We start from the raw sequence: 27752 nt of genomic DNA on the forward strand, positions 1-27752 counted from the left end.
AGAAGCAGAGAGCAGAGTGACGGAGACAGAAATCTAGAGAAGCAGAGAGCAGAGTGACGGAGACAGAAATCTAGAGAAGCAGAGAGCAGAGTGACGGAGACAGAAATCTAGAGAAGCAGAGAGCAGAGTGACGGAGACAGAAATCTAGAGAAGCAGAGAGCAGAGTGACGGAGACAGAAATCTAGAGAAGCAGAGAGCAGAGTGACGGAGACAGAAATCTAGAGAAGCAGAGAGCAGAGTGACGGAGAGACAGAGAGACTGACCTGTTTGCAGAGACTGTGAATCAGACAAGGATTTCAGACCAAAAGCAGAAAAGGCCACAGAGACCCAGCACACAGGGCCGGACAATGATGGTGTCAGAGAGAAAGACCAAGTGAAACAACGAGGAAAAGGAGGAGCAGACACCGCAGGATAGAAAGATGGAAACAGCTCGAGAGGGCTGCAGTGGAGAGGCAGAGAGGTGGGAATGGCTTCCGTCAGCCTGTCCCTGCCCAGCTCAGGGGCAGCTGGCTCTGGACCCTCTCCAGAGGCTGGTGTCACCTGGGCTCCTGGTGGCCCCCAGGCCTCAGCACCCCTGGGGCATCCACACACCGAGGGAGGGGGGGATGATGGGCCAGTTCCCATCCTTCTTCCCTGTCACGGCCCAGATGTCTGGCTGAGTTGAGTGGGCAGCCCAGGACCTGGCCCCATGGACAGGCTGGGCCCTGGGCCGCATCTTCTGGGTCAGTCCCCACCAACAAGCAGAGCAAATTGCAGGAAAGTCACGAGGACTTCTAGGGGTCCAGCCCATTTCCAGAAGAAGAAGTAAAGAAGCCAGTTTCTCAGAGGCAATGAGGAAAAATGCTGGTCTCTCTGGGTCCCCATGGGGGCATCACAAAGGGACCAGCTGGCCCAGTTGGTCTGGGCTCTGGTTGGAACTACGGTGGGGTCCTGACACCCTCAGAGAGTCATACACTCAGCCTCTCAGCTGCAGACCGAGCCGGCCTTACCCTGGAGCTGGGATCACATAACTGCTCAGCCGCCCTCTGCCTGCTGGTGCCCAAGAGTGCCAGGCACAGGAGCTGGCCTGGGAGATGGCCCCAGGGGCTGCACTGGTATCTGCCGGCACTGGGAAGAGAGCTCTGTTTTCTGAGTAGCAGGTGGCCAACTGTGCCGGGGAGCCTGTTCTCCCACATTTTCCCCAGTTCCGGATGGGGGACCACAAATCCAGGACACGTCTGCTCCTGGTGCGGCCGGCCTGCCTGCCTTTCGTGGGGAGTTACAAGGGAAGTGAGGATATTTCTGTGATCTCGATCCCAGTTTTAAGGCATAATTCGAGTGGTCACAAAGATGGGGTGACAGGGAATAGCCACAAGAACTCTCCTCCCACCCCGACAACCCCCGGCCTCTCCTCGAAGCTGCACCCTAGCTTCCAGGGCAAGGCTGAATCAGGAGCCCCAGCCCTCTTTCCGTGCAAGACTGACTGGCTGAGCTGGGCGTCCGTGGGACCCTACGTAGCGAACATGACACCCAGGGAGGAGCCTGCAGTTCGCCATGGGCTGGAGAAGCAGCGGAGGCAGAGGCACCTGGGAACTGCCACCTGGATCCAAACGCATGGCCGGCCCATGCCCTCGCATTATGAAGGCCAATGCTGGGAGGTGAGTACCTACCCCAAGTCTGGTTTGAAGAGGTGAGTGCCAGTCCCACAGACTCGAGGGACCTGTCAGAGAACTTGGGGGGCTGTTCCAGGAGGCCCTTCCCTCACCTGGGGGTCCTTTCTAAAGTGATGAGGTCTGAGAGGCAGGGAGGTGGGGCACACACCTGCTGTAGGACCTTCCTGCTGCCCGATGCCTTGTCACACCCCTGCCATGATCAGCTCACCGTGAGGCCTCTCTCCTGCACTTTCCCTTCCTCTTAGCATCGTCTTTGGTGATCACCTGCCCTGAAGCGATTCACAAGGGTTCCACACTCACTGGCCTGATCTGCACCTCCACCCCAAGACCAGAGGTGCCCAAGCTTCTCTCTCCACTTCTGCTGGTGTACAGAATATAAATTTTCAGGAGTCTGCCAAGCTCCAGAGGTATAAATAGTTTATGTCATATCCAACTATTAAACATGATTTTAATCCCACTTGTGATGTCGGCAGCATAACTTGCAGGAGGGCAGCTTTGATGTAGCTGGTGGAACTGAGATCACATTGAACAGATGTTACAGCTGAGAGTCTGTTAGTGTTTCTATCCACCCGTGTGTGCGTGTGTGTGTGTGTTTTCAGAGGAAGTAGTACACGGAGGAGAGGGTGGGAAAAGAGAGAATCTTCATGACTCAGTGATTTTATAGCACATTCATTTGAAACTTGGCAGCTGGACACAGAGTCCAGATGTGGTGAGGCTTTGGGGGTGTTAAGCTTTCTTTCCCATTACTCAATCTGAGGGCTTTGTCTTGCGTTGGGTAACATATGAAGACCAAGAGAAACAAACAACAAATGTGCTTTTGCTGAGTTTGGATGCTTCTTGGTCGACGGAGAAAATGAGCAGGTTCGCAAAGGCAGCTCTGATGCAGCCCATGGTGTCCTTAGTAAACAGTTGGATGTTGACTGAATGAACAAATGAATAAATGGAGGAGGAGCTGAAGCAGGAGGAGGGGGAAGGAGGGAGGAAGCGGGTGGACAATGTGTGCTTTGCTTGGCAAGCACATAGAAGCACCTTCAGGCTAGGGGTGGTGAGTGCGGGGACACATGGATGAAGATCCCTTCCTGTTAGGGCTGTGGGGACACCTGATGAGGGTCGCCACTCACCTCTGGCTCTGTATCCTGACAGCAGCTGATAGGTGTGGGGCATTCACAATGTGTTGGACACTGCGCTAGGGGCTTGACAGGAAGGATTTCATTTAATCCTCCCTGCAACCTTAGGAGGTGAGCATGATTACTTCCATGTACAGAGGAGGAAACTGGGGCACAAGGAGGTTAACTAACCGGGTCAGTGCCTCTCAGTAAGTGGCAGAGAGTTCAAAGCAGGAAGAATGCTGTGGTCTTCACCACTATTACCACTATTACTGGTAGTACTACTACCCAGTACTGCCTTGGATGAGGCTGGTCTGGGAAACTGGGCTGCTGGGCTCCAAGTGTCACTCTGACCTCATTCCAGTGCCTCCAAAGGTGGCTGAGAGATCCTTGGAAAGGAAGCCAGAAAGGGCCCAGAGGCCTGGCAAGACCCAGTGTCCTCCCGGATGCAGACTGTCACCTGTGCCCTGGTGAACAATCCTCTGTGGGCCTGAGTGCAGAAGGCCGGGCGGGCTGTGGTTAGGAGGGCGAGTTTCCCGCTGCCTGGAGAGGTTCTCCTGGGGTAAACGGATGGTGGCCTGGAGCAGGAAACACCGCTTCTTCCCACTTCTCCCCGCCAGGACCTACGCTGCTGTCGCAGGGGGCCAGCTAGATTGTCGCTTTTGTACAGGAGTCTGTAACATTTTGTACAGGCCTCCTGACCAGGTTGGGCATGGGCTGGGGAAGAAGGGAGCGGGGTGGTGGTGGCGGTGAATCGAATGGCAGCCTGGAAGTAGGGAGCCTGGATGCTCGGTGTCTCCCGCCCTCTCCCCTTCCTGATTTGGATTGCATCTGGACAGAGAGCTCTGATCCATGGCCAGTCCTAGGGCAAGAAGGGGCCTTGGATGTCATTTGGCCAAATCAGAGAAGGAACCAGAGTCCCCAGGGGTGATGTGAGAGGCGTGGGCCCAGCCCGCCCGTGGGTGGTGGAGCCGTCCTGGACGCTGGACTGCTGGCCTCGCAGCATCTCACCTCTTCCAGCAGTGGGGCTTACTGCTCCATGCCGACTGCTCACCACACAGGGGGAGGTGGTGCTCAGACCCAGGACCCAGGTCAGGGCCAGGGCCAGTGGTGGGAAGAGCCGAGGGACAGAGATTAAGCAGGCCTTGCCTCCTTAATTTTCAGGGCCAGCCTTCCTTGCATTTTGTGCCCTGGGGCCTCATTCCATCACTGTAGCTCTAGGCTTGGCCAGAGCTCTGCTGCCCTGGATCCTTGTGAATGAGGACTGCAAGAAGGCTCCTTGGTCCAGGGGTGTGTCAGGGGTCGTGGGGGGGACAGGGATATTTGTTAATAGCTGGTGGCAAGACAGTGAAGATAAAGTGCCCTCCTGCCTCAAGAACTCAGCCTTTGTGTGTGGGTGCCTTGAGCCTACCTGAGGTTTTCAACCCTTTCTTCTGCCCTCTGGAATCTAAATGGTGTCTGTCGGGATTCTAGACACTGGCTGGGAACTTCTGTTCTCTAGCTGCCAAGATGAGCTCTCAGAACCCTAAGACCTGAACCCCATCTCTGGACTCTAGGTCCTTGGAGAGCCACTCAGAGCCTAGAATCCAGAAGGCTTAGATGAATCAGGGCTGTTAGGAAGTGTTTTTAAATGCACTTGCCTTAATATGAATAAAAGGCTAAGGAGGACACGAATGCCAGCCTGCAGCTCCAGCCTTGTAATTCAGAGACCAAGCCAGAAGCAGCCACCAGCTTGCGGTGGCATTACGCTTGGCGGCAGGGAGGGGATCTCGAAGGAGAGAAGTCCACTTTTGAGTCCCGACCCTTTAAACTGAACTAATCCAGTCCTGAGAGGAAGGCCACTGGAATACCTTGCTGAGCTCTTCTTGGTTCTGGGGCTGGCGGGCACCTTAGGGAGACTTTTAGGAGACCTTCAGGGGTCTCTGTTGGGTGGTTTTGGGATGCGATGCTGGTGGAACCCTAAAGCATCATAATTGTCAATATCAATCCTAACACGGTCCACTGAGGGCTGGCTGTGCAGGAGTGTGGAGAGGACGTTACCAGGCTGGGCTCTGGAAAGCTATGCTGCCTGCATTTGAAACATAAGTGGCCTTGGGCAAGTTAATCACCCTTTTGGTGCCTCAGTTTCCCACAGTAGGGACCACAGTCACACCTTCTCCAAACAGTTGTTGAAAAGATTAAATAAGGCCGGGCGTGGTGGCTTACACCTTAATCCCAGTACTTTGGGAGTCCAAGGCAGGAGGATCACTTGAGGTAAGGAGTTCGAGACCAGCTTAACAGGGTGAAACCCTATCTCTACTAAAGATACAAAAACTAGCTGGGTGTAGTGATGGATGCCTGTAATCCCAGCTATTCAGGAGGCTGAGACAGGAGAATCGCTTGAGCCTTGGCAGCGGAGGTTGCAGTGAGCTGAGATTGCTCCACTACACTCCAGCCTGGGCAACAGAGCGAGACTCTGTCTCAAAAGAATAAAACAAAAGATTAAATGAGATAATACATGTAGATTTCCTTCCTCATATCCCTTGATCGACCCTTCCATGAGAGTGGCCGGTGCACCCTCTCCAGAGCACAGCGACGCTTGCCGATTCTGGAGCCTGAGGACCCTTCAAATATCAGCATCTCCACTCAGACTTCCTCTCCAACAGAGGGGCCACCGGCTAGGCCAGCAGGGGCAGCAGCTGACCGTATTTATTGGTGTGAAAGTCCCACCTTGTACAGGTGTTGAAATGTGGCCTGAAGATGTCCTTTGCAAAAGACCCTCATCTGTGAGGTTGCATCTCATGACAGTAAGGAAGACAAGATGGTCCTTCCTGTCCATACCTATCCACAGAGCTGCCTGACCCATTGCCTGCCATCAGATGGGCCAGACTATAAGCAGGGTTGCTGGGTGTTTCACCCCGGGCCTGGCAGGGCTGGGTTGGGGGAGGGGATGGGTACTCACGCTGGATGTCAATGGTGACCGACGTCTCCTTTCCTCCGGGGATGGCTTTGTTGGTGGCACGGCACACGATGCTCTGGCCGTTTTCCACGTCACCAGGGGAAATGAAGAGGGTGCTGACGATGCTCTCCCGCTTGCCGTCCCGAAGCAGAGTCTTGGGAGAAGGGGAGAGGGGAGAGAAAGCTCCATGTCATTTGGCTGGGGTGGCCAGCCTGGATTGGGGGTGAACAAGCACTAGCTTAGACAGAAGGGGGAGCTGAGGATGGAGGGGTTCGGCTCAGGAGACCCGGTCTGCCAATGTCTATGTAGAGCTCGGGGGTTACCCTTGGCTCCCTGGCCTGGGTAAGTGCTGGGCTGCGGGAGGAAAAAGGAACTAGCCAGTTTTCCATCGTGTGAAAATTAGCCTGGAGTCACATGCTAAAAGCACAAAATAAACCAGGATGGGCTTCTTGGAAACCAGGCTTCAGGGGGGTCCCATGTTGAAATGAACTCTCATTTGTTTTGCCTCTGGTGCCTGAGTGAGTCTCAGGCTCTGTAGGACACAAGGAGATGGTTTGCAACCAGCAGGGACTGTGGCCCCTGAGCAGGGACAGTCTGCAGAGGGGGCACAGTTTGGGGAATGGGAGTCAGAGTGGGTGGGGACATGGGCAGAATCAGTGCACATCAACTTTTTGATTATTTGCCTATGTAAATCCTTTCAACTTTCCAAAGCATTTCACTCCCTGATCTCATTAGAGCCTCAATCAAACCACAGGTGGGACAGACACCATCATCTCCCATTGGATAGGGGAGAAAATAGGTGGGTTAGACAGAGGCTGTGGAGCTTGACCAAACTTACACTTCGAGTTGGTCCTGAAATAAGTACTAGGCTCTTACAGGAGGTTGAATGGTGTCATCTCCAAATTATTTTCTACCTGGAATCTCAGAAAATGACCTTATTTAGGAATAGGGTCCTTGCAGTTTAGTCAAGCAATTAGTAATTAGTTAAGGCTCTTGAGATGAGGTCATACTGGATTCAGAGTGAGCCTTAAACCCAATGACTGGTGTCCTTGGAAGAAGAGAAGACAGTCTGTGGGGCATGGAGGCTCATGCCTGTAATCCCAGCACTTTGGGAGGCTGAGGTGGGAGGATTGCTTGAGCCTAGGACTTGGAGACCAGCCTGGGCAACATAGGAAGACCATGTCTCTACAAAAGGAAAAAAAAAAAGAAAAGAAAAAAATTAAAAAAAATTTAGCTAGGCGTGGTGGCTCGTGCCTGTAGTCCCAGCTACTTGGGAGGCTAAGGTGAGAGGATCACCTTGATCCCTGCAGGTTGAGGCTGCAGTGAGCCGAGGTTGTGCCACTGTACTCCAGCTAGGGCCACAGAGTGAGACCCTGCCTCAGAAGAAGAAAAAGGAGAAGGAGAAAGAGAAAGAGAAAGAGAAGGAGAAAGAGAAGAGGAGGAGGAGAAGAGGGGAATGAGGAGAAGACAGAGAGACAGAGAGACACAGAGAAGGCCGGGTGAAGTTGGAGGCAGAGATTGGAGGGATGCTGCCACAAGCCAAGCAATGCCAGGAGCCACCAGGAGCTGGAAGAGGCAAGGACAGATTTTTGCCTGGAGCCTTTGGAGGGGCATAGCCCTGCTGCCACCGTGATTCCAGACTTGTTGGCTTCTACAACTGTGCGATAATTGATTTCCGTTGTGTTAAGCACCGAATTGTGGTGCTTTGTAATGGCAGCCCTGGGAAGCAAACCCATCTTAACTGCTGGTCTCCCATCTTCCCAGGTCATTGCTTTACTCTACTGGGCCACAATGTCATTCCGAAGCTACTTCCCCATTGTGGCTGCTACCTCCTTCCCTCTCCTGTTCCTCTTTGCAGCTACTTCCCCATCACTTTGGGGCCCACTAAGTCAGGTGCACCCCGGGGAGGGCGTGCTGAGTGTGGGGGGTGCACTTGCAGATTGGGATTGGAGTCTGGTCAGTATGCAAAGGCTTCTGGTACTAGCAGGTACCAGGAAGGGGCTTCACTACGGGTGCAGTCCTGTTTCCCCCTGACTGGAGCCAGGGAGTAGATGAACAGACCACTCCTCCCTCAAAACCTCCCATAAAGTGACCATGGCAGTGTCTCTAATTCTTATGAGGGCCCGGAAGAGAGCAGCATTATCTTTGATTAGCCAAAGAGAAACTTGCTGGGTGGAGCTAGGATTTGCACTTAAGAATGGGTGAACCCTGAGCCACAGCCTCTGCCGCAGCTCCCGGGGTGCTGGAGGGTGGGTACCGTGCTCTTGGCAGGACAGGTGGGAACAGTTAGGGCCACAGGGAGAAACCTGTAGGTGCCTGGAACCCCACCTTCTGGGTCCTTAATTCAGTGCAGTTTTTCTCAATGTGGGGCAAACCTCATGGCCTCAGGAGAACAGGGCCAGAGCCTCTATCTAGAACAGCACATCTTGCTGGAGGCAAAGCCAGACTGTGACATTCTAGAGAGCCACGCGGTACAGCTGCAGGCCTGGGACTCAGGGTGCCAGCCACGGCCCTGGGCAGAGGGGCTGGAGGAGAGTGATGTGGCCAGATGCAGCAAGCCGGGGGCAGGACCAGTGGCACAGCAGGTGAGAGCCTTCGATCTGTCCCGGGGCTGGCAAAATCGGGCAGAGGAGTGAAGTTGAACCCCAAGCCTAAGCCCGGGCGGTGAGGAAGCAGCAGCCGGCACCGCTTTACCACCCTGGCTTGGGCTCCTCAGCAGACCTCACCGAGTCTATAAATAGCCAAGTGATAATAAGAACAATTTCCTGGCTGAAACTAAGACTTTGGGTAGGGCGAGCAGAGGCGGGAGGTGGTGAAGAGCGGGTCGGTATTGTTCTCTTCTCCTCTACTGTTCCGTTGTGCTAACAAGGGACATTTACATAAGCTTGACTCTGCCAGGAAAGCTTCCAATGGATGGGCTCTGGGAGGTGGGTGCCAGCGGGAGGGGAGTGAGGGGCCCCAGCTCTAATTAGGCCCTCTGACTGCTCTCCCTCCTCCCTGCACCCAGTGTGCTCCTCCGCCGCGGAATGATGATTAATGACATATTTACTGGGTACGGGCGTGTGCTTTTCTGGGAAATAAAAATTCTGGTTCAAGTGTTTGTTCCACCTAATTAGAGAAAAAGGGAGATGTGTTCATTAAACAAAAGGAGGGTGAGGCGAAGGCGCGTGCCCCAGCACCAGCACCCTCTCTGTCCCCGTGGAAGGCCCCAGCACCTCCTGGGCCCCCAGCTTGCCGGGGACCCCAGACTCCATGTGGCAGGCGTCCCAGGGAGGAAGGCTGGGTCTGCCAGCTCTGCTACAGTATGACTGAGGGGAGGAAGGTGGGACAGAGCCAGGGGGCCAAGGGGGAAGGCTGGAGGGAGCCCTGCATCTGAAGGGCAGGGCGGGATGCTGAGGGTGCAGGGGGTCTGCACCCTCTGGTTTCTCTTCCCCTCATTCCTTTCTGATCTCACCTCTCGTTTCTTGTTTCTTTGTTTCATTCCTTTTCAGAAATGAATCTCCCCTAGTCGTCACTTTTCTCATACACAAATGGAGCCTCTGGACTTTGCAGTCTTGAAGGTACTGTCCAGGTGAACATTCTATCATCCACAGGTTCTAGCCGCAGCTCTGCTCTGCCCCTCCCTTCTCTGCTTCCCTTCACCGAGCTTGGCTCTGGGGACACGCCATGGGCACTGAGCCCCCCACCTCCTGCTTCAGGCAGTTTCATGGGTTGCAGGTGAGCTCCGGAAGGAAGTGAATTATTCATGGTGGACCACTCGCTTTGGGGGCCACCGCCTCCAAGGCCTCCCTCCAGTGTGGTGAGCACTAATGTGCTGCCAGTCCCCGGGTCACCCAGTCACTATGTGACTGCCATGGTGGCTCCTGAGGGTCCCCGAGGACCCAGCCCCTGTGTGTGCAGATAGGGACCAGGGCCAGGCGTATAGATGGTGTGTGTCCAGGAATGAGCGTGCTGGGGCACACACCCCCATGGGTATGTGTGTGTACCTGTTTTTGTCTGTGGGTGTTCATGGGCCTCTGTCCACTGACGGCTGTGACTGTGCAGGGCCCCAGGTTCTCTCTGGACGCTGCCTGCTCAGATGTTGCCTCAGGGCTGTGCACACACCCTCACTGCCCCTCCCTAAGGGCAGGGATTTGGCATTCACCTCTCTAGTTTCCCAGCGCTGGCCTGGGAGGCTGGTCTTCCCAGGTGTGGTGGTACACAGGGTACCCCACCCCGTGGTTTTCCTGCTTGGGTGGCAGTGGCTGGCCACTCTGCTCTTTCCAAAGCCCCCAGGGCCTCCGCTGGTCAGTGGAGAGCCAGGCCGAGCCCTCAGAGATGGGCGGGCTGGAGGGCAGGCAGGGAGTGGGGACCCAAGCACTGGTGCTCAGTGTGGGATGCTCACTGATATGCAAACAGTCTGGAAAGGCCGAGAGCAGGCCTGATCGCCTGGCAACAAGGCCGCCTCGCTTCTCCCCCCTACTCACCTTCCCCACCTGCTGGGTCCCCTTTAAAAAAAAATCATCACTCTGCTTCCCCTTTTGATAGCTGCTTGGGGCTCCATGTGGGCTGGTTGCCACCTGGATTGAATAAGGGTGTGTGGGCCAGGTGCAAGATGCACAGTGCTATTTGCCGCAGTCCCTGCATCCAGCCTTGAGGCCAGAGGCCAGAGGGGTGCCCTTCACAGAGAAGGCCAGGATGAGCCTCGGCCACACCCAGTAGACTCTTGGCCCCTAAGCTGGGCAGATAGGTGGAGGATGATGGGATGAGTGATCAGGGAAGGGGTGCCCAGTGGAGGGGGAGGGCCTGTGCATGTGGACACTTATCCCTTTCCTGAGTGGGGTGTCCAGAGCTCCTCTTAGCAAAGGTGGTAAAAGGCGAGGCCAGTGGTCCTGGTGGTAGGGGTAGAGGGCAGGGCAAGGGGCTCCAAGTAGACACGGACACGACTGTGCGTGGTAAGACCACGCAACCCTCTTGCCTGGCAGGAAGCTGCTCTTAGGAAGGGTTCTCTCCGGGCTCAGCCTGTCCTCTCACTGTTCCGTAACCCATCCTTCCTCCCCGGCTGTGTGGACTTGTGGGCTTTCCAGAAGAAAGAATGTGGCCTCCACTCTGGTGCTGGGCCCTCAGAAGTACGAGGAACAGGGGAGGAACCCACTGTCCCCAGATGGCTCAGGGTTGAGTCTCCAGGAAGAAGCTTGGAGGGGCCTTTCCCTGCTCCGTGCCTCTGCTGCTGACACCCCCGGGAGCCTACAGTGGGTACTGCCCAAGGCCCCATCCGGCAGTGTGGCTCACCCGGCACGCTGGGGGCTGTGACAGTGGCCTGTTAAGGAGAAGCATGGCCAGTCTGTGCTGGGGGAGAGGCTGAGTGCTTCCTCTGCTGCCCTTCCTCCTGGCGAAGGGGCCAGGTGCCCTCCAGGGATGAGGCTCATCCCTCCCCTACTGGTCCCATGGTGGAGTCACAGAGAGGATGGTTGGTGAGCAACCCAGAAACTTTGAGAACAGGCCTGGTATTTTATGAAATAGCTGTATGACCCCTGGGGCGGGGGACTGGGGTTCCCCCTGTAGGACAGGAGCCAATAATAGTAGCTCACATTTATCCAGCCCTTACTCCTGCCCTTCACAGGGTACTTCCGATACATAATTTCTTGTAAGTCACTCTGTAACCCTGATAGACATCTGTGATCATTACCATTGCATTTTGTAGCTGGGGAAACTGAGGCAGAGGGTGACTCACCATGTTATGTTATGGATCCTAGGTTTGAGCCGGGCCTTCAGAACCATGTGGCCATCCTAACTATGACACTGATGTCTGCATACGGGAAACACAAGGTCCACAGCAGGGTGGACCTTGCAGCTGTGTGGATCCAGTGAGGGAGTGACAATCCCAACAGCCATGCTTGTCGCAAGCTCGCTCTGTGCCAGGCGTGTTTCTCATTCAGTCCTCACAAGCACCCCTTGAAGCGGGTGCTGCTGTCCTTCCCACTGTATGGCAAGGACAGGGAGGCACGGCAAGGTTAGGTCACACAGCTGGAAAGTGGCAGAGCCCGGATCCGGACTCAGGCTGCCGGCTCCTGAGCCCTAATCATCCACCATGTGGACAGCCACTGAGGGCGTCAGACCCGACAGCAGCCAGGGCTGCCCTGTTGGGTCTTTTCTGGGGTTCTTGGAGGCTGCTTGATTTTGTGTGTGCTCCCAGCTTCTCTCTCTCTCTGCGGCTGATGCTCCGGCCCCTCCTCATATGTAGCCTCTCTGGGGAAGTCAGGAGTGCTGCTGGCCTATGGCAGGGCTCCTTGCAGCCCTGGGGGATGAGGAGGTAGGCTGGGCCCCTGGGAGGGGAAGCAGAGGGGTTGGCTTGGACAGCCCCTAGAGCCTGATCCATAGGAGCCCCGGACTGTGCACCCTGCTGGGTGTACTCCACGTCACAGGCTTGTAGCTTCTCCATGCCCAGCACAGAGCCCTGTGCCCGGGGAAGCTCCACTGACGTGTGCTGGCTCTGCTGGTCACCCCTTTGGTCTCCATGAGAACCACTGGGCATAGGGTGGACAGGTGCATAGGATGGTGGATGACCATGGTTTGGAGGAGAGGCCCAGAGAAATGAAGTGCCTTGCCTCGGGACACAGGGCCTCTTCCCATGCTCATGTCTAGGGACACATTGAGGGTCTCAGGCCTCTGCTGCTCCCTGGACAAGCCAAAGAGGGGCAGGAGACCATCTGAGGTGACTGTCCCCCGAGGAATCTGTTTCCCTTCCGGAGTGTCTGATCCAATACCTTCATTTTGCAGATGAGGAAACAGAGGCCAAGGGAGGGGGCTGTCTGAAGTTACGCAGTGGAACCTGGAACCCAGGCCTGGGGCTGCCTGGCGCTGCTGTTGACGTCACAGGCCCAGGAGCATGGACGGGGTCCCCCGCCCTGCTGTGCAGAAGCACGGCACCAGGCTCTCCGAGGGGCCTTCATGATGTAGACAAGGACGACATGCTGAGCTCAAGGTGATCCCGGGACAGGTCCAGCAGAGTGACCCTGACCTCTCTCTCCACCTGATGGCGTGTGTCCTCTGCAGGACATTGACCCTGCCAGGGGCCAGGCTGGCCTATCTTCAGGGAGGGATGGGACAGGCGCTCAGACTGGAAGGAAAGCCCCTGTCCTTCCTTTTCATTCTCCTCTGGACAACCCTCTCTGTGTCTTATCCTTGTATTATATAACACGACACGGTGGCTCCAGCCCAGGACAGAAGGGAGGGGTTTGTCTTCCAAGAGGCGGCCACCTCATCCCTGGACTTGTGTCTGAGGGCAGGAGTTTGCCCTGGGTTCTGGAACCAGGTGCTGGGTGCTTGATCAGCAGCCCTGGAGTGACTTCTTGGCAGGTGGTCAGTTTGGGACAGGAAGGACACACCCTCAGAGCAGGGACGGGCCTGTCTCACATCCTCCTCGGATGGCCAAGGTGCTGGTTATCTTTCCAGGACTGCTGAGAGGACCGGTGGGTCGCTGGGACCAGGCCGTGTACCTCCCCAGTCTCTGAGTCTAAGGAAAACCTCAGAGCTGGGGCGAGAAGGCGTTCTGGAGGCTGGGCCCCCAGTTGCAGAGCTTGGGGTCGGCTTGCCCTGGGAGGAGCATGGGCAAGGGCAGAGGCCGGGGCGTCAGGAGATTGTGGTTCCAGGCCTGGCATTGCCCACTCCACCACTGAGAAGGACAGCCACTTCCCCACTAGGCCTCAATTTTCTAGCTGCAGACAAAAGAGGTTGGCCCAGCTATCCTGTAAGGCCTCGTTCATCTTAAAGTCTCTGCAGTACATTAACCCCATCTGGGACTCTATGCAGTTTTGTTCAGTGGAGTTTGGTGGGGGCTGTTTAAAAAGGTATCAGAAATTTTGTCTTTATTCAGGTAGAGGGAGACCAACAGATCAGGAGACAACTGCCGTTGAAAAGACAGTTTGCGGCTGGGCATGGTGGCTCACTCCTGTAATCCCAGCACTTTGGGAGGCAGAGGCAGGCGGATCACCTGAGGTTGGGAGACCAGCCTAACCAACGTGGAGTAACCCTGTCTCTTCTAAAAATACAAAAAAAGAAAAAAAATTAGCTGGGCATGATGGCACCTGCCTGTAACCCCAGCTACTCCGGAGGCTGAGGCAGGAGAATCGCTTGAACCCAGGAGGCGGATGTTGCGGTGAGCCGAGATCACACCACTGCACTCCAGCCTGGGCAACAAGAGTGAAACTCTGTCTCAAAACAAAAAAAAAAAAAAAGAAAGAAAAGACAGTTTGCTACTCCTGTTTCCCAGAGGAAGGGGAGGCCCCAGGGTCAGTGGGGGCCGGGGTGGGAGGTGTGGGGAGAGTATGGGCAGAGCCCCTGCTGTGGCTTGCTTTCTTAGGAAGGATTGGTGAGGCAGGGTTGGTGGCTCAGCAGGCTTAGGATCGGATAGCTTGAATAATTTCCCTGGGCCCTGAGCTGTAGGGGTGGTCTGATGTGTGGCCCTGGGGAGATTTAGGGTAGGGGCATAACATCCTGGACTATAGAGCCTGATGAAAAAGGCTGTGGGGGCCTGGGCTCCGGATTGGCTGGTCTGCTTTGATACAAAGCATGCTTGCTGTCTCTAGGAATTAGCTTACCCTGGTCCTTTCCTGGGTCTGCAAGGCCCCAGATGTCAAAGCATCATAAAATACACAACATTTTAAAGACACAATTAATACGGGGGCCAGTTCAGGGTGCTTCCAGCCCCTGGTATCGTGTGTGAATTAGAGGCAAGCACCCCTGTTGGTAGACACAGCAGGGCCAGGGCTGTTGGGCAAGGGATTATGGGCTGGATTTCAGCCCTCCCTGGCCCCTGAGCCAGGCACCTTGGAGATGGTGGAGCCTAAACAGCTTCACCTGGCAGCCCTGGAAAGTGGCCAGGTTTGGCAAATAAAATACAGGATACTCAGTTAAATGTGAATTTCAGATATATAATGACTATTTTCTTTAGTATAAGTATGGCTTGTATGTCCCATGCAGTATTTGGAAGATATTTATATTAAAAGGTTATTATTTTTCTCAAACTCAAATTTAACTGGGCATCTGTCGTAGCCCAGTTGGGCTGCTATAACAAGACACCATAAACTGGATGGCTGAGAAACCTCAGAAATGTATGTCTCACTGTTCTGCAGGCCGGGAAGTCCAAGATCAAGGCAGATTTGTTTTCTATTGAGGGACAGACACCTGGTTCACAGATGCCCTCTTCTCACTGTGTCCTCACAATGTGGAAGGGACAAGGGGTCTCCCTCAGGCCTCTGCACTGATCCCATTTATGAGGCTCCACCCCCATGACCTAATCATCTAGTAAAGTCCCCACCTCCTAATACCTGGGGGTTAGGATCTCGACATAGGAATTTTGGAAGCCACAAAGATTCAGACTGTGATTGCATCCTGCGTCTTATCTGCACCCCTAGACCCTGGCCACTACTGTGCCTGAGTCTCCTCATCTGACCATGGTCTATTGTTAGGGTCTTCCCCAGCAGTTACCCTAGGACATAGAGAGAGAGAGAGAGCGCGCGCGCACAAGTCAGATAAAGGGATGGACACACACACAAATGAGTAGGAGAACCACAGCATGAGCGAGAAAAAGTGACACAGAGTGAGAGCGCAAAGAAAGATACAGGGAGACAAAGAGTGAGAGAAACCAAAAGGGACAGGACAGAGGGACAGCTGCAGAGACACAGGGGAGCTGGTTCCCTCCCCATTCAGACCCCACTATCCCCGTCTCTACCTAACCCCTCAGTCCCTCTTCCCAGCCCCTACCATCTCCCTCTCTACCTAACCCCTCCAGCCCCTCCCAACCAGGCCCCACCATCCTCCTCTCTACCCAAACCCCCAGCCCTTCCCAACCAGCCCCCACCATCCTCCTCTCTACCTAACCCCCCAGCCCCTCCCAACCAGCCCCCACCATCCTCCTCTCTACCTAACCCCCCCAGCCCCTCCCAACCAGCCCCCACCATCCTCCTCTCTACCTAACCCTGCAGCCCCTCCCAACCAGCCCCCACCATCCTCCTCTCTACCTAACCCCCCCAGCCCCTCCCAACCAGCCCCCACCATCCTCCTCTCTACCTAACCCCCCAGCCCCTCCCAACCAGGCCCCACCATCCTCCTCTCTACCCAACCCCCCAGCCCTTCCCAACCAGCCCCCACCATCCTCCTCTCTACCTAACCCCCCAGCCCCTCCCAACCAGCCCCCACCATCCTCCTCTCTACCTAACCCCCCAGCCCCTCCCAACCAGCCCCCACCATGTTCCTCTCTACCTAACCCCCCCAGCTCCTCCCAACCAGTCCCCCACCATCCTCCTCTCTACCTAACCCTGCAGCCCCTCCCAACCAGCCCCCACCATCCTCCTCTCTACCTAACCCCGCAGACCCTCCCAACCAGCCGCCACCATCCTCCTCTCTACCTAACCCCGCAGACCCTCCCAACCAGCCCCCCCGACCCCTCTCTACCTAACCTCCCAGCCCCTCCCAACGAGCCTCCACCATCCTCCTCTCTACCTAACCCCGCAGACCCTCCCAACCAGCCCCCCACCACCCCCCTCTACTTAACCCCCCAGTCCCTCCCCCCAGCCCCCACCATCCTCCTCTCTACCTAACCCCGCAGACCCTCCCAACCAGCCCCCCACCACCCCCCTCTACTTAACCCCCAGCCCCTCCCCCAGCCCTCACCATCCCCTTCTCTACCTAACCTCCAGCCTCTTCCCCACCAGCCCCCCACCATTCCCCTTCTACCTAATCCCCCAGCCCCTCCCCTGTTACCCCCCTCCCCACCTAGCTCCCTCTCTACTTAACCTCCACCCCTCCTAGTCCCCTCCTCATCCAGGCCCCACTCCTTTTAGCCCCCTCCTTACCTAGCCTCCTCCCCATCAACTCCCTGTCCCCCTAGCCCCCTCCCCGCACACTCCTCTTGAAGCCCACCCACACCCACCCCCTCCCCTCCAGGCCTCACCTTGGAGTAGGTGGCCCCATTGATGACCTCTCCCTTTCGCAACCAGATGATGGAGGCTGCAGGCTTGGCATTGTCTGCGTGGCATGTGAGGTTGAGAGGGTCCCCCGCACGCAGGCTGATCACAGGGCCCCCCAGGATGACGGGGTCATCAGGCGGCACTGCGGGGAGAGAAGCAGAAGGTCAGGCTGAGGCTGCTCCCTCAGGTAGGACGGCAGGCGGGCTGGGAGGATTTTGTGGAGATGATGACAAATAATAATTATCATACGTTGATAAAATGCATCATCTGCTTGTATCGTAACGATGAGAGCAGCACCCGCAGTGATCCCTGACATGTGCACTGCGTGCTTACAGTGGAGTCTATTCCCGCCAGTCATCGCATCCCTGCTCAGGCCCAGCCGAGAGGGGACAGGGCCAGCAGCCTCAGCCTGCACTACCAGGCCTGGTAGCAGAGCTCTGTGGCCCAGGCGATGTCTGTGGCTTCTTTCTTTTTAACTTCTTTTTTCTTTTTATTTTTTTGAGACGAAGTCTGTCTCTGTCACTCAGGCTGGAGTGCAGTGGCATGATCTCAGCTCACTGCAACCTCTGCCTCCCAGGTTCAACCCAGGTTCAAGCGATTCTCCTGACTCAGCCTCCCAAGTAGCTGGGACGACAGGCACGTGGCAGCACGCCTGAGTAATTTTTTTTGTATTTTAAGTAGAGATGGGGTTTCAACATATTGGTCAGGCTGGTCTTAAACTCCTGATCTCAGGTGATCTGCTTGCCTTGCCTCCCAAAGTGCTGGGATTACAGGCCTGAGCCACCATGCCCGGCCAACACCTGGCTACATTTTGTATTTTTAGTAGAGATGGGGTTTCACCATGCTGGCCAGGATGGTCTCAACGTCCTGACCTCAGGTAATCGGCCCGCCTCAGCCTCCCAAAGTGCTGGGATTACAGGCGTGAGCCATGGCGCCCAGCTCTTCTTTCTTCTTTAAATGAAGCACTGTCACACCTGCTGTCTGTGTTAGTCCTCACAATAGTCTGGTGAGGTCCACATTATCACCCCAAAGACACAGATCCGGAAGCCGAGTTCCAGCAGGATTAGCGACTGGCTCAAGGTCACATGGTGGCAGAGCCAGGGCTGGAGGCCAGGCCCAGGGAACCTGGGAGCACCAGGCCGGCCCCTTCCCTGGCAGGGGGCAGGGTACAGGGCAGCCCTTCAGGGTGGAGCCAGCGCTTCGGAGGGCTACGCAAGTGCTGGCATCTCCTGAGCTCCTGACTCCTCCGGAGTGGCTCCAGCTCCTTCATCCCCAGAGGCGGCCTGATTCTTTCCTGTCCCGGCCTTCCCACTGCATTTTGTAGCAGGGTCAGAGACGGGTGGCTCCCGTCAAGGGATCCCGAGTGCCAGGAGCAGGGGGCATCCACGTCAGAGCACGGTCTCCGCAGTGCCCAGCACAGAGCCCTGTGCCTGGGGGAAGCTCCACTGACATTTGCTGGCCCCAATGGAGTCACCCCTTTGATTCCCATGAGGACTATGGGCCGAAGGATGGCGGATGGTCATGGCTCGGAGGAGGGCCTGGAGATGTGAAGTGCCTTGCCTTAGGGCACAGCCTCTTCCCATGCTTGTGCTTGGGGACATGTTGAGGGTCTCAGGCCTCTGCTGCTCCCTGGACAGGCCACAGAAGGGACAGGAGATGAGGCGACTGTTCTCTGAGGAATGCCTGTTTCCCTTCCCCGGGGAGGAGCTGGACCCACAAGCTCTGGAGGCTGAGAGAGGCCCAGGGCTTCCGGACACATCAAGACGTGAGCCGTCTGTGTACACAGCAAACAGAGAAGGGGTAGTTGGATAACAGGGGTCTGGGGACCTAGCACAAAGGGTCCTCTGTGCCTGGTGGCCAGAGAAAGCCCGCCCTTCTATGCAGGCTCTGTGCTCGGGACTCTGGGCTGGAGAAGTTCAGAGCCGGACAGTCACAGCTCCAGGCCGTCCTGACTCCGCTGGCTCAGCCTTCCAGACTCGGCCTGCATGGGAGCTTCCCTTCCCTTCCCAGGGCATCGCCCCATCAGCACCTCTCCTGGTCCACTCCGGCTTCTCCGAAAGCTCCAGGAGGGACAGGAAGCCCCCATGGGGGCCCAGTAAGAAGCCAAGAAGCAAACCTTCAGACCAGCTGCCTTGCCCTCCCTGCCCAGCCTTGGAGGCCTGCTCCGACACTAACAGCACAGCAGTGCCATTTCCTGAGGAATCAACAACCTCCCCCGGCTTCCAAGAAGCTGATCCCAGGGGCAGCGAGCCCTGGACTCCACCGAGATCCTGGCTCAGGAACAGAGTCTGCCTCATGCAACCCTGCCTGGCCCTGGGCTCTCGAGCCAGGCCTTCTGGAGGCCCGGAGGAAGCAGGCGGGAATGGGGTGGATGGAGAAGACGACCCCCCAGCCGCCCGCCCCGCACCCTTCCATTAGTGCCCACGGACCTCCTTGGGGTGGGCCTGGCCACAGGGCAAAAGGGAGGCGGATTAGGACTTTCCACCAAGCAGGGGTGGGTGCAACCGCTTGCGGAGGAGGGGAATTGCATCTCCACGCGGTGGGTAGGGGCCTTCCAGTGGGAAGAGCCGGGCTCAGAGGTGACCAGCCTTCAACCTTCTTTCTGCGAAGCAGCCTCCCTGACCAGGATGGAGGAGCTCAGGCTCCATGAGCTAGCTGAGGGCCTGGAAAAAGAGCCACGTGGAGCCCTGGGGACAGCCTGGATACTTGGGGCCTCAGCCTTCCCAGTGACTGTGGAAAGTGCCTGAGAGCAGAGGGTGGAGCAGGAAGCCCCTTCTCTCAGGGTGGCTTCAGGTGCAAACGTGAGAGCAAGGAGGATCTGGGAGCTGACTGCTCTCCAGCACTGACATTCGCTGGGCCTTGAGCAGGGGTTTGAAGTCTTGACTGCATACTCCTCTGCAGAGGTTTTCAAACCTCACTGGCAGGCGGCACCCTGAGCAGCCAAGTCCAGTCTCTGGAGGGGACCCCAGGCATCAGGACTTTGGGGAGCTCCCCAGGGGGTCCCATGGCAGAAACAGCTTTCTGGGCTCTGGCCTGAGGTACAGGAGCCACTGCTTGCTCCGAGCACAGTGCAGCCACCAAGGCCTTCCTGAGAATCCAAGACCCAGAGGACAGGCCCTTCCTGCTTGTGGCTGGAGTGTTGTGTTACTGGAATATTGGATTAGAGGGAGCACGGACGGGGGAGGAGGGAGTGGGGTGTGTTGTGGGAGTGCTCAGGCACACACACAGCCACGCACACACAGCCACCCTCAGAATGGGGCCTGATTACATCTTCCCAAATAAGTGGTTATCACGCTGGGTATTCATGTAGCCATGCATTATTGATTGGTCTTCGCCTCACTGCACACCAGATGGGGGGTGGGGGCTAGGGTGGGGTGGGGGTCGGTGAGGAGGGGGGATGTTTGGGGGCCGGCAGGCTGAAGAGAAATCAGCAGTCGCTCTTGGCAGCTGTGTCTGGCGTGGAAGGGGGCTCCTCATTACCTCCCCATTCAGACTCGGCCAGGCTGGGCCGGGCAGTGGGCAGGGGAGGAAGTTTCGGAGCAGCCCCCGCCCGGAGATGCATTATTCATCACCCCCTTGCAGGATTGGTTATTATCCTCAACCACTATAGAGTTTGGGCTTCTAATTTTTAATCACAAGGAAGGTGGAAGCGTTAGCCTTTTCGTGATTAATCCAGAGATAAAAATAGTTGACTGTTTTGGTGTTGTGCTTGTTGTCAGTCAGGGAAAAAATGGCATTAACTGTTGGGGCACTGAGGCCTGGGGAGGACAGAGTGGGTACCAGGCGGAGTGGGTCCCCAGAGCTGGAAGCTGGCCTGAGAGGCCACAGCGTGGCCTTAGCTAGGGGTGACTGAGTGACACTCCTGCACCCAGCTGGCTCCTGGGGCATTGATTATGAAAGAAACACATCATCATGGGATGCTGAGCTCTTTACAGTTTACTCTCCCGTTGGCCATTCTGTAGCAGGCAGCTTCGGTCTCCCTCCCTGCTCTGCCCTTCCCTGCCCAGCTCCGAAGACTTTGCCTTGTGTGGGTGGGCAGTAGGGGCACCTGTCCCTTTCCCTGTGTGTGGGAGGGAGCCCCCAAGAGCTTTCCCCAAGTTCTGCTGCCAAAGACAGTGGGGTTTCTGGTGGAGAGGTGGCATGGGGAGAGGGAAACTGAGGCCAGAGAGCGCAAGAGGCTGACCCAAAGTTACCAATGATGAGAGCAAAGAAGGGTGAGGGTGGGCTTGGGATGCACATCCTGGCTCCAACTGGAGAGGTAAAGTTTTCATCTGTTTCACGCACTAAGGTTCTCTCTAACCTCTATACTCCCTGTTTTTTAGAGACAGTTTGTCAGGCTGGCCAGCCTCGTCTGAGCAGGCTGGAAAAACTCTCTTGGTGCCAGGACAAGGACAGCACTGAGGGAATTCCCTCCAGTGTCCACTTGGTCACCCAATGGGACCTGGCTGGGCTTCCAGGAACTCCTCGATGCTCCATCAGCCTGGATGGCCGGCCTCTGAGCATGGCTGATCCACCGACCAGCTGGAGGGCTGGGGGACCAACAGGGCCACCCTCCTGCCCCGATACTGCATGGAGGAGAACCTCACAGATGCCCAGCCCTTTGGAAAGCAAGACTGGTTCTCATTTAACTCAATGAGCAGTGAGTTCCCCACAGAGCTGGCAGAGTGGCCCATCACGAACACAAAACCCTCCAGGGGCTTCCTGCTGAAGGAGAGTAGGCATTGCCTGCAAGCACTGGCACCCACAGCCCTTGCTGCCCCTGGGGCCTCAGTCTGTTCCGGCCACTCCTTACTCAGCAGGCCCTGGCCCCACTGGCTCTCTGCTGCTCAGCAAACCTGGCTCCTTCAGGGCCGGTCTTGCCCTGGTCCTCTCTGTCGAATGCTTTTTTTCTGTTCCTCACTCTGCTGGCTCTTCCTGTCAATGAAGATGCAGCTTCAAGAGCCCCTCACTGACTCTCCACTACCCACCCTTGCACTGTCTGGATCACTGGGTTCATTTATTATCTGTCACCATTCTAGAAAGGACAGCAAAGACCTTATCTATCTTGGTCATTGTGATATTGATGTATCACATAGCAGGCGCTAAAGAAATATGTGTTGAATATTATTTGTTAAATAAAAGACCCTCAGAAGGGGAGTGGGGATGGGGCTGGGGGTGTGGTTATCATGGGCTTTGGCTTCTGAGGTCAGCGTTTTTAATCTTGTGTGTGTGTGTATGTGTGTGTGTATATATGTGTGCACGTGTGTATATGTGTGTATGTGTATATATGTGTGTACACGTTGTATGTGTATATGTGTGTGTGCATGTATATGCGTGAATGTATGTGTCTATGTGTGTGTATGTGTATATGTATGTATATATGCATGTGTGTATATGTGTACATATATGTACATGTGTATCTACTTGTGTATACATGTGTATGTATGTGTGTACGCGTGTATACCTGTGTATGTAAGTGCGTGTGTATATATGTGTATATATGTATGCACATGCATGTGTGTGTGCATTGGGTAGAGTTGGGAGCGGGCTGGGTGAGTAGTGGGAGGGAGGAGGGCAAAGCGGGGACCCTTCCGAGGCCAGCTGGGATAGCAGTGTAGGAACTCTGCTGCTTGCTGTGGCATCAGGGTTGGTGCTCATGCCTCTCCTGGAGAAGGGGAAGCCTGGCTGAGGAGGGCTTGGCGCTGGGAGCTGGTTCTCAGCCTGCTTTTCCGTGGCTGCTGTCCTCTGATTTGTCTGGAACATAGGATGGGAGAGGTGGCAGGCTGAGTGTGGTGACAGATCAGAGACACTTGGCTGAGCAGGGAGGAGGACGTTTGTGGGTTCTTTGCTTTTGTTCTGCCGCAGGGGCTCTGGGAGAGTCGGTGCTAGGAGTTCCAGCACTGACTACAGTGGAGGGAGGATGCTGAGGCCTCGGGGTGCATCTCCCTCACCGTCAGCATCTTCTCTGTCCCCACATTCCCCGCTGCAGCCCTGCAGTCAGCCTGCCGTGTGCCCTGCCCTCCTGCCTGCCTCCCTCCCAACCTTTCTCTCACCAGCCTTCTCCACCTCACAAGCTGAGGCTGTGATAGCTGAGTGAAGCCATACACGGGCTGCCATCTTAGAGCTGATGGGGAGGCCCTTGTCACTCCAGGCCAGTGCCCAAGATGGATGTGTGTGCAGCCTTGGCACCTCCTGGGAGCTTGTTAGAAAAGCAGACTCTTGTTCTCCACCTCAGACCTCCTAAGTCAGAATCTGCCTTTCAAAAGACCCCAGACAATTCATACACATTTTCAAGCTGGAGGAGCGCTGCTCTAAGGGTTCCTAGGTAGAAATCATGACAAACTGACAGTGCTATGAAGGGAAGACTCGCTGGACGAAGAGCACGTATGGGGACCCTTGATCCCTTCACAGGCTTCCTGCTCCCTTCGCTCCCCCGGGGCAGGCCAGAGAAAGGAGTAGACTGCTCCCTGCTTACTGGCTTTGGAGTTACACAATCTTGTTTCAGAACAGGTTCCTTTGTGTATGCCATTTCTTTAGCTTGGAATGTTGGCATTCTCCTGGATCACTGGTCTTCTCCTGGGTCACTCTTACACACCCTTTGAGAGACTTAGTTCAGAGGGCACCCTCTCTGAGGGGCCTTTCTAGAATCTCCCAGTTGGGCCAAGTATATAGGGCTTCTGCCTACGATCCCACAGCATCCCGGGCATCCCCTGACTCACTAGCTGCCACAGCCTATGGAAATCTCTGTGTGTGTGTCTCTTCCCTGAACCATGATCTCTATCCGGATCCCCATCTCCCCGCAGAGTGCCCGCCCGCTGCACAGGGCACAGGGTGGCATATACATTTGCTGAGCTCAACTTGACTTGAGTCCATCACTTTATGAACCATATGATTGCGGACAAGTTATATAATCTGACAACCTTAGTCTTCTTATCTGGGAAGTGAGATAATAAAAATACCTATCTTGCACCGTTATAATGAGGATTCCCTTACAATATGGAAGATACACAGAGAACATTGTAAAGGGCTACACAAATGTTGGTTATCATGTCTACTTTTTAGGAGTAATATTTAGCTTTGTGGTTGTGTGAAAAGTGCTGTGCCAAGGCCCTCCCACTTTATTCCCAATATCTTTTGAGTCAGGGACTATTAGGGTCTTCATTTTATAGGTTAAGAAGCTGAGACTCAGAGAGGGCAAATTACTTGGCAAAGATCACACAGCCATAAGTGGTGAAGTTGGAATTTAGACTCGAGTGTTTTTGACCCTATAATATGTTCTGTTGGAGTTACAGCAACTCCCAGACTGTCCCCGCAGCTGCAGCAGCCCTTCCCTTAACCCCTCCCTGCCTTTGTCCTGGCCCTACAGTTCTGCAAAGCAGGCTCTCTGCCCGTCCCAGGGGGCCTTCAGACCTGGCAGGCACTCTCCTCCCTTCCCTCCCGCAATCTGAATTTCAGAAGGCCCCAGGAAGCATGAGCCTGGCTCGCAGTTGGTGCTGCAGCGATGTCTGCTAAGGGAACGGACGAATGATGTTTGTAGTCCGCCCAAGTCTTTGCTCCCTTTTGTGGTTGTGCGCGGTTTTCACGTTCTGGGCCGCGTGTAATCCCAGCCTCCGGTTTCCTCACTTACACGGATGCGCCACCTAATGGCCACGATGCAGAACTGCAGGAGGTATAGACGGGAGGGGACCTGGTTTTAAAGGGTCAGCTTCCCAGTGCTACCTGAACATTCTTTGGAGAAATTCGTATTGAGCACCTACTATACACTAGTCCCTTTCTCTGCACTAGGGACAAGAAGCTTCTGCCCTAGTGGAGTTTGCCTTCTAGTGGGAGAGAGAGACCATCAATGAATAAACAAATACGTACATAATATAAGGTTAGGTGTTGATAAGCACTAAAAGGAGAATAACACTGGGTGGGGAATAGATACATCCTAAATTGGCCTCCAGGATTCCCTCCTGGCTTTTCTCCTTCCTCTCTGGTTGTTACTTTTTGTTTTCTTCCCACCCCTTAAATGTTGGTCTTCCCTAGTTAGCTCTTGCTGGCCGTATCTCATTTGACACACTATCAAATGAAAAACCTTCACTTTTCTGTGAACTCAACTCACATCTTTATGCTGATAAATTCCCAAGAAGCATCTCGGGCCAGACCTCTCTCTTGAGCTCCAGAGTCATGACCCAACTGTCCACGGGCCTTCAAAGTTCAGCAGGTGTGACACCAAACTCACCACCTCTCCCGGACACCCATCCCTCCCCATATTCCGTATTTTGGAGAACGGTCCCACTGTTCGGGGACCAAATCAGAAATCTGGGGCTCTTTCTGGATTCCACTCTCCGTCACCTTGCCTTGCCAACCAGCCTGGTTAACCCTCTGAAATATCACTCAGATTTGTCTCTTTCCATTCTCACAGGCTTCCTGGCTCAGCCATTATCATTTTTTGCTTGGATTATAATACCGCATCTCCCCTCCAACTCCAGTCCTCTGTGCTTTTCCAGAGTGACTGTTACAAAAGTCTGATTATTCACCCATCCAGTCAACCAGTAATTCACCCACCATGTGCTGAATATCTAGCATTCCTCTGTTTCAAATCCTCTGAAAGTCCCTCTTTGCCATCGGAATAGTCTGAACTTCTTGGCCACTGCCGACTCTTTAGCCTTGCTTTCCATCACTTCTTACCTCAATTCCTCCTTGTGGATAAGAGCCACCTGCAGTTGTTGGAGTAAATTACTCTTCCCCAATTGCCCCTTTCCTTTATTTATTTATTTATTTATTTTTGGGATGGATTTTCACTCTTGTTGCCCAGGCTGGAATGCAATGGCATGATCTCGGCTCACTGCAACCTCCACCTCCTGGGTTCAAGCAATTCTCCTGCCTCAGCCTCCTGAGCAGCTTGGATTACAGGTGCCTGCCATCATGCCCGGCTAATTTTTATATTTTTAGTAGAGACGGGGTTTCACCATGTTGGCTAGGCTGGTCTCGAACTCCTGACCTCAGGTGATCCACCTGCCTCAGCCTCCCAAAGTGTTGGGATTACAGGCGTGAGCCACCAGTCTGGCCTGCCCCTTTCCTTTTGCGTCGCTAACTTGAAGGTCGGGCAGCTTGGGTTTAAATCCTGGGTGCTATGTTTACTGGCTTGTGGCCAAGGGAAAATTGGTTAGCCTCTCTGTGCCTCAGTGTCCTCATTTGTAAAATATGAAATAAAATAACAAAACCAGGTTCACTGTATAGTTGCCAGGGTCAAGGAAGATACAACATGGGAAAATGCTTTATAAAGGGTCTGATATATGATGTGGCATGTTATTGGTTCTCTAAGCAGACTGGGCTCATTCCTTTGAAAGGTGATAGATGGGCAGGGGAGCTGGGACTTAGACGTCCCAGATTGTCCCCTTGGTAAAGCAGATGTCTATGTCCTTTTCCCTGCTCTGTCCTGCTGGGAACTGGGTGAAGACCCTGCTACTCCCATGGGTGATTCCACGCTGCCCTGCTTGGCTTGGAAACCCCTCCCTCCGGGCCCCCCGCATTCTGTGCCTACTGAGGCACACACTACTTATGGGCTGCCAAGGCACATATGAGTCCCGTGTGATGAGTTGTCTTAGCTGAGCTCAGCCCAGATTGCTGACTTACAGTTTTGGGGTGGTTTATTATGTAGTATCAGTGCTCAGAACACAATACTCCAAGATATCGTATCTTAAAAGTTGAGAAAACAGCAGAAGCAAAAAGATTACTCTCCAATCCCCTGCCTTCCTGGGCGAGAGCTAGCTGTAAAAAATTCTTTGACCCATCTCCCCTGAAACTAGGTCATGAGATCCTCATTCCAGAGGGATCCTGCCCTACGCTCAGAGGAAAGAAATGGTGCACAGGAACTCCAAGAGGAATGCAAGCAAGGCCTTGCTAAGTTCTTCCAGTTCGTTACCATGAGGTCATAGCCCCTTTTTTGTCCAGTCACATTTCTGCACAATTGCCCGTTCTTCATTGAACATAAGCCTGCAAATACACAGTTTCCGCATGGCGCTGAGGCCTTCATTTCTGAAAGCTCACATAAAACTTTGGTTAAATACATTTGTTGCACTTTTCTCTTGTTAATCTATCTTTTGTTACAGAGGTGTCAGCTGCAAACCTTGTAATGAATGAGGGAAATATATTACTTTTTCTCCCCTGCAGCAGCAAAAGCTAACTGATGTAACCCTGTAGTCCCCTGCTGTTTGATTCAGAACTGGGCCCACGGCATCAACTGTCTCTTCACTTCCCTCCGATCCATTCTCCCTCCACTTCGGCCAGGTGACTATTCTGGACGCTCCGTCTGCTGCTCACAATGTTCAATGACTCCCACTTCTCCAGCACAAAAATCAATTCCTTATCATGGGGGCCTTCCCCGGTTCTCTCCAGTGAGGCGTCATCTCTGTAGCTTTCTCCTGTGTGACTGTTCACTCTTCTATAAGGATAGCCTGCCCTCTTACAACTACACTCTTTGGCTTGTGAAGCTCCCTTTGCTGGGAATCTCCTTGCCTGAGTCTTAACTGGCTGTAATCCCAGCCTCTTTTCAATCAGCTCAAAGGCCTATCATGCCTTGTTAACTCTTGGTTATTCTTTAAGACTCAGGCTATTGTTGCCTCCTCCAGGAAGTCTTCTCTCAATCTCGACCCCTGCCTCTCCCGCCTGCAGCCTCTGCACTGCCACAAGACCATGTGCCCACCTCGGCAGGTACACGTGGTGCCTGGCGCCATTACTGCCTGCTGTTCCCCCGAGGCTGTGAGCTCCTTGAGGGCTGGCTTGCCAAATTCTCTCTCTAGTACTTAGTTCAGTGTCTGGCATAGTGAGCACTTGATAATTACTTGTTGCCTGGTGCCTTGCCTGACCCCATTGAATTAGAAGCCCCCCTCCCCAGCTGAGCACCTCTTACACCACGTCACATTGCATTGACCTGTGGACTTGTTTCAGGTTCCCCACAGTTGCAGGGTAGGAGTCTTGATGCCTCTTTGCCTGTCTCCCACCGCCTAGTGTATTATCTTGGATGCAGTCATAAAAAAACAGCACCGATAATATGAATAATAGCTAACATTGATATAGGGCTTACCACAGAGCAAGAACTCTTCTGTGTGCTTTACAGATATCCTTTGATCCTCACAACTCT

General features: G+C 54.6%; 1 protein-coding gene and 1 long non-coding RNA gene across 5 annotated transcripts in view; one reads left to right on the top strand and one right to left on the bottom strand.

The window, feature by feature from the left end:
* Positions 1–27752, bottom strand: part of KIRREL3 (kirre like nephrin family adhesion molecule 3) — a 575278-nt gene that overhangs the window by 33857 nt on the left and 513669 nt on the right. For all 4 annotated transcript variants that reach the window (XM_015435927.3, XM_045369971.2, XM_005580133.4 and 1 more), the window contains exons 5-6: positions 16630–16787; positions 5700–5850 (exon numbers count right to left, since the gene is read on the bottom strand). In XM_015435927.3, coding sequence (XP_015291413.1) covers positions 5700–5850; positions 16630–16787 — 309 coding nt within the window. The remainder of the gene's footprint in view (positions 1–5699; positions 5851–16629; positions 16788–27752) is intronic.
* LOC141408537 (uncharacterized) lies at positions 1035–14701 on the top strand. Its single transcript, XR_012423925.1, has 5 exons — positions 1035–1637; positions 1898–2059; positions 9188–9256; positions 12456–12660; positions 13552–14701. It is a non-coding gene; the product is annotated as an uncharacterized lncRNA (long non-coding RNA).

Source organism: Macaca fascicularis, chromosome 14 (genome assembly GCF_037993035.2).
Source record: "Macaca fascicularis isolate 582-1 chromosome 14, T2T-MFA8v1.1".
In the NCBI taxonomy this organism is placed as follows: Eukaryota; Metazoa; Chordata; class Mammalia; order Primates; family Cercopithecidae; genus Macaca; species Macaca fascicularis.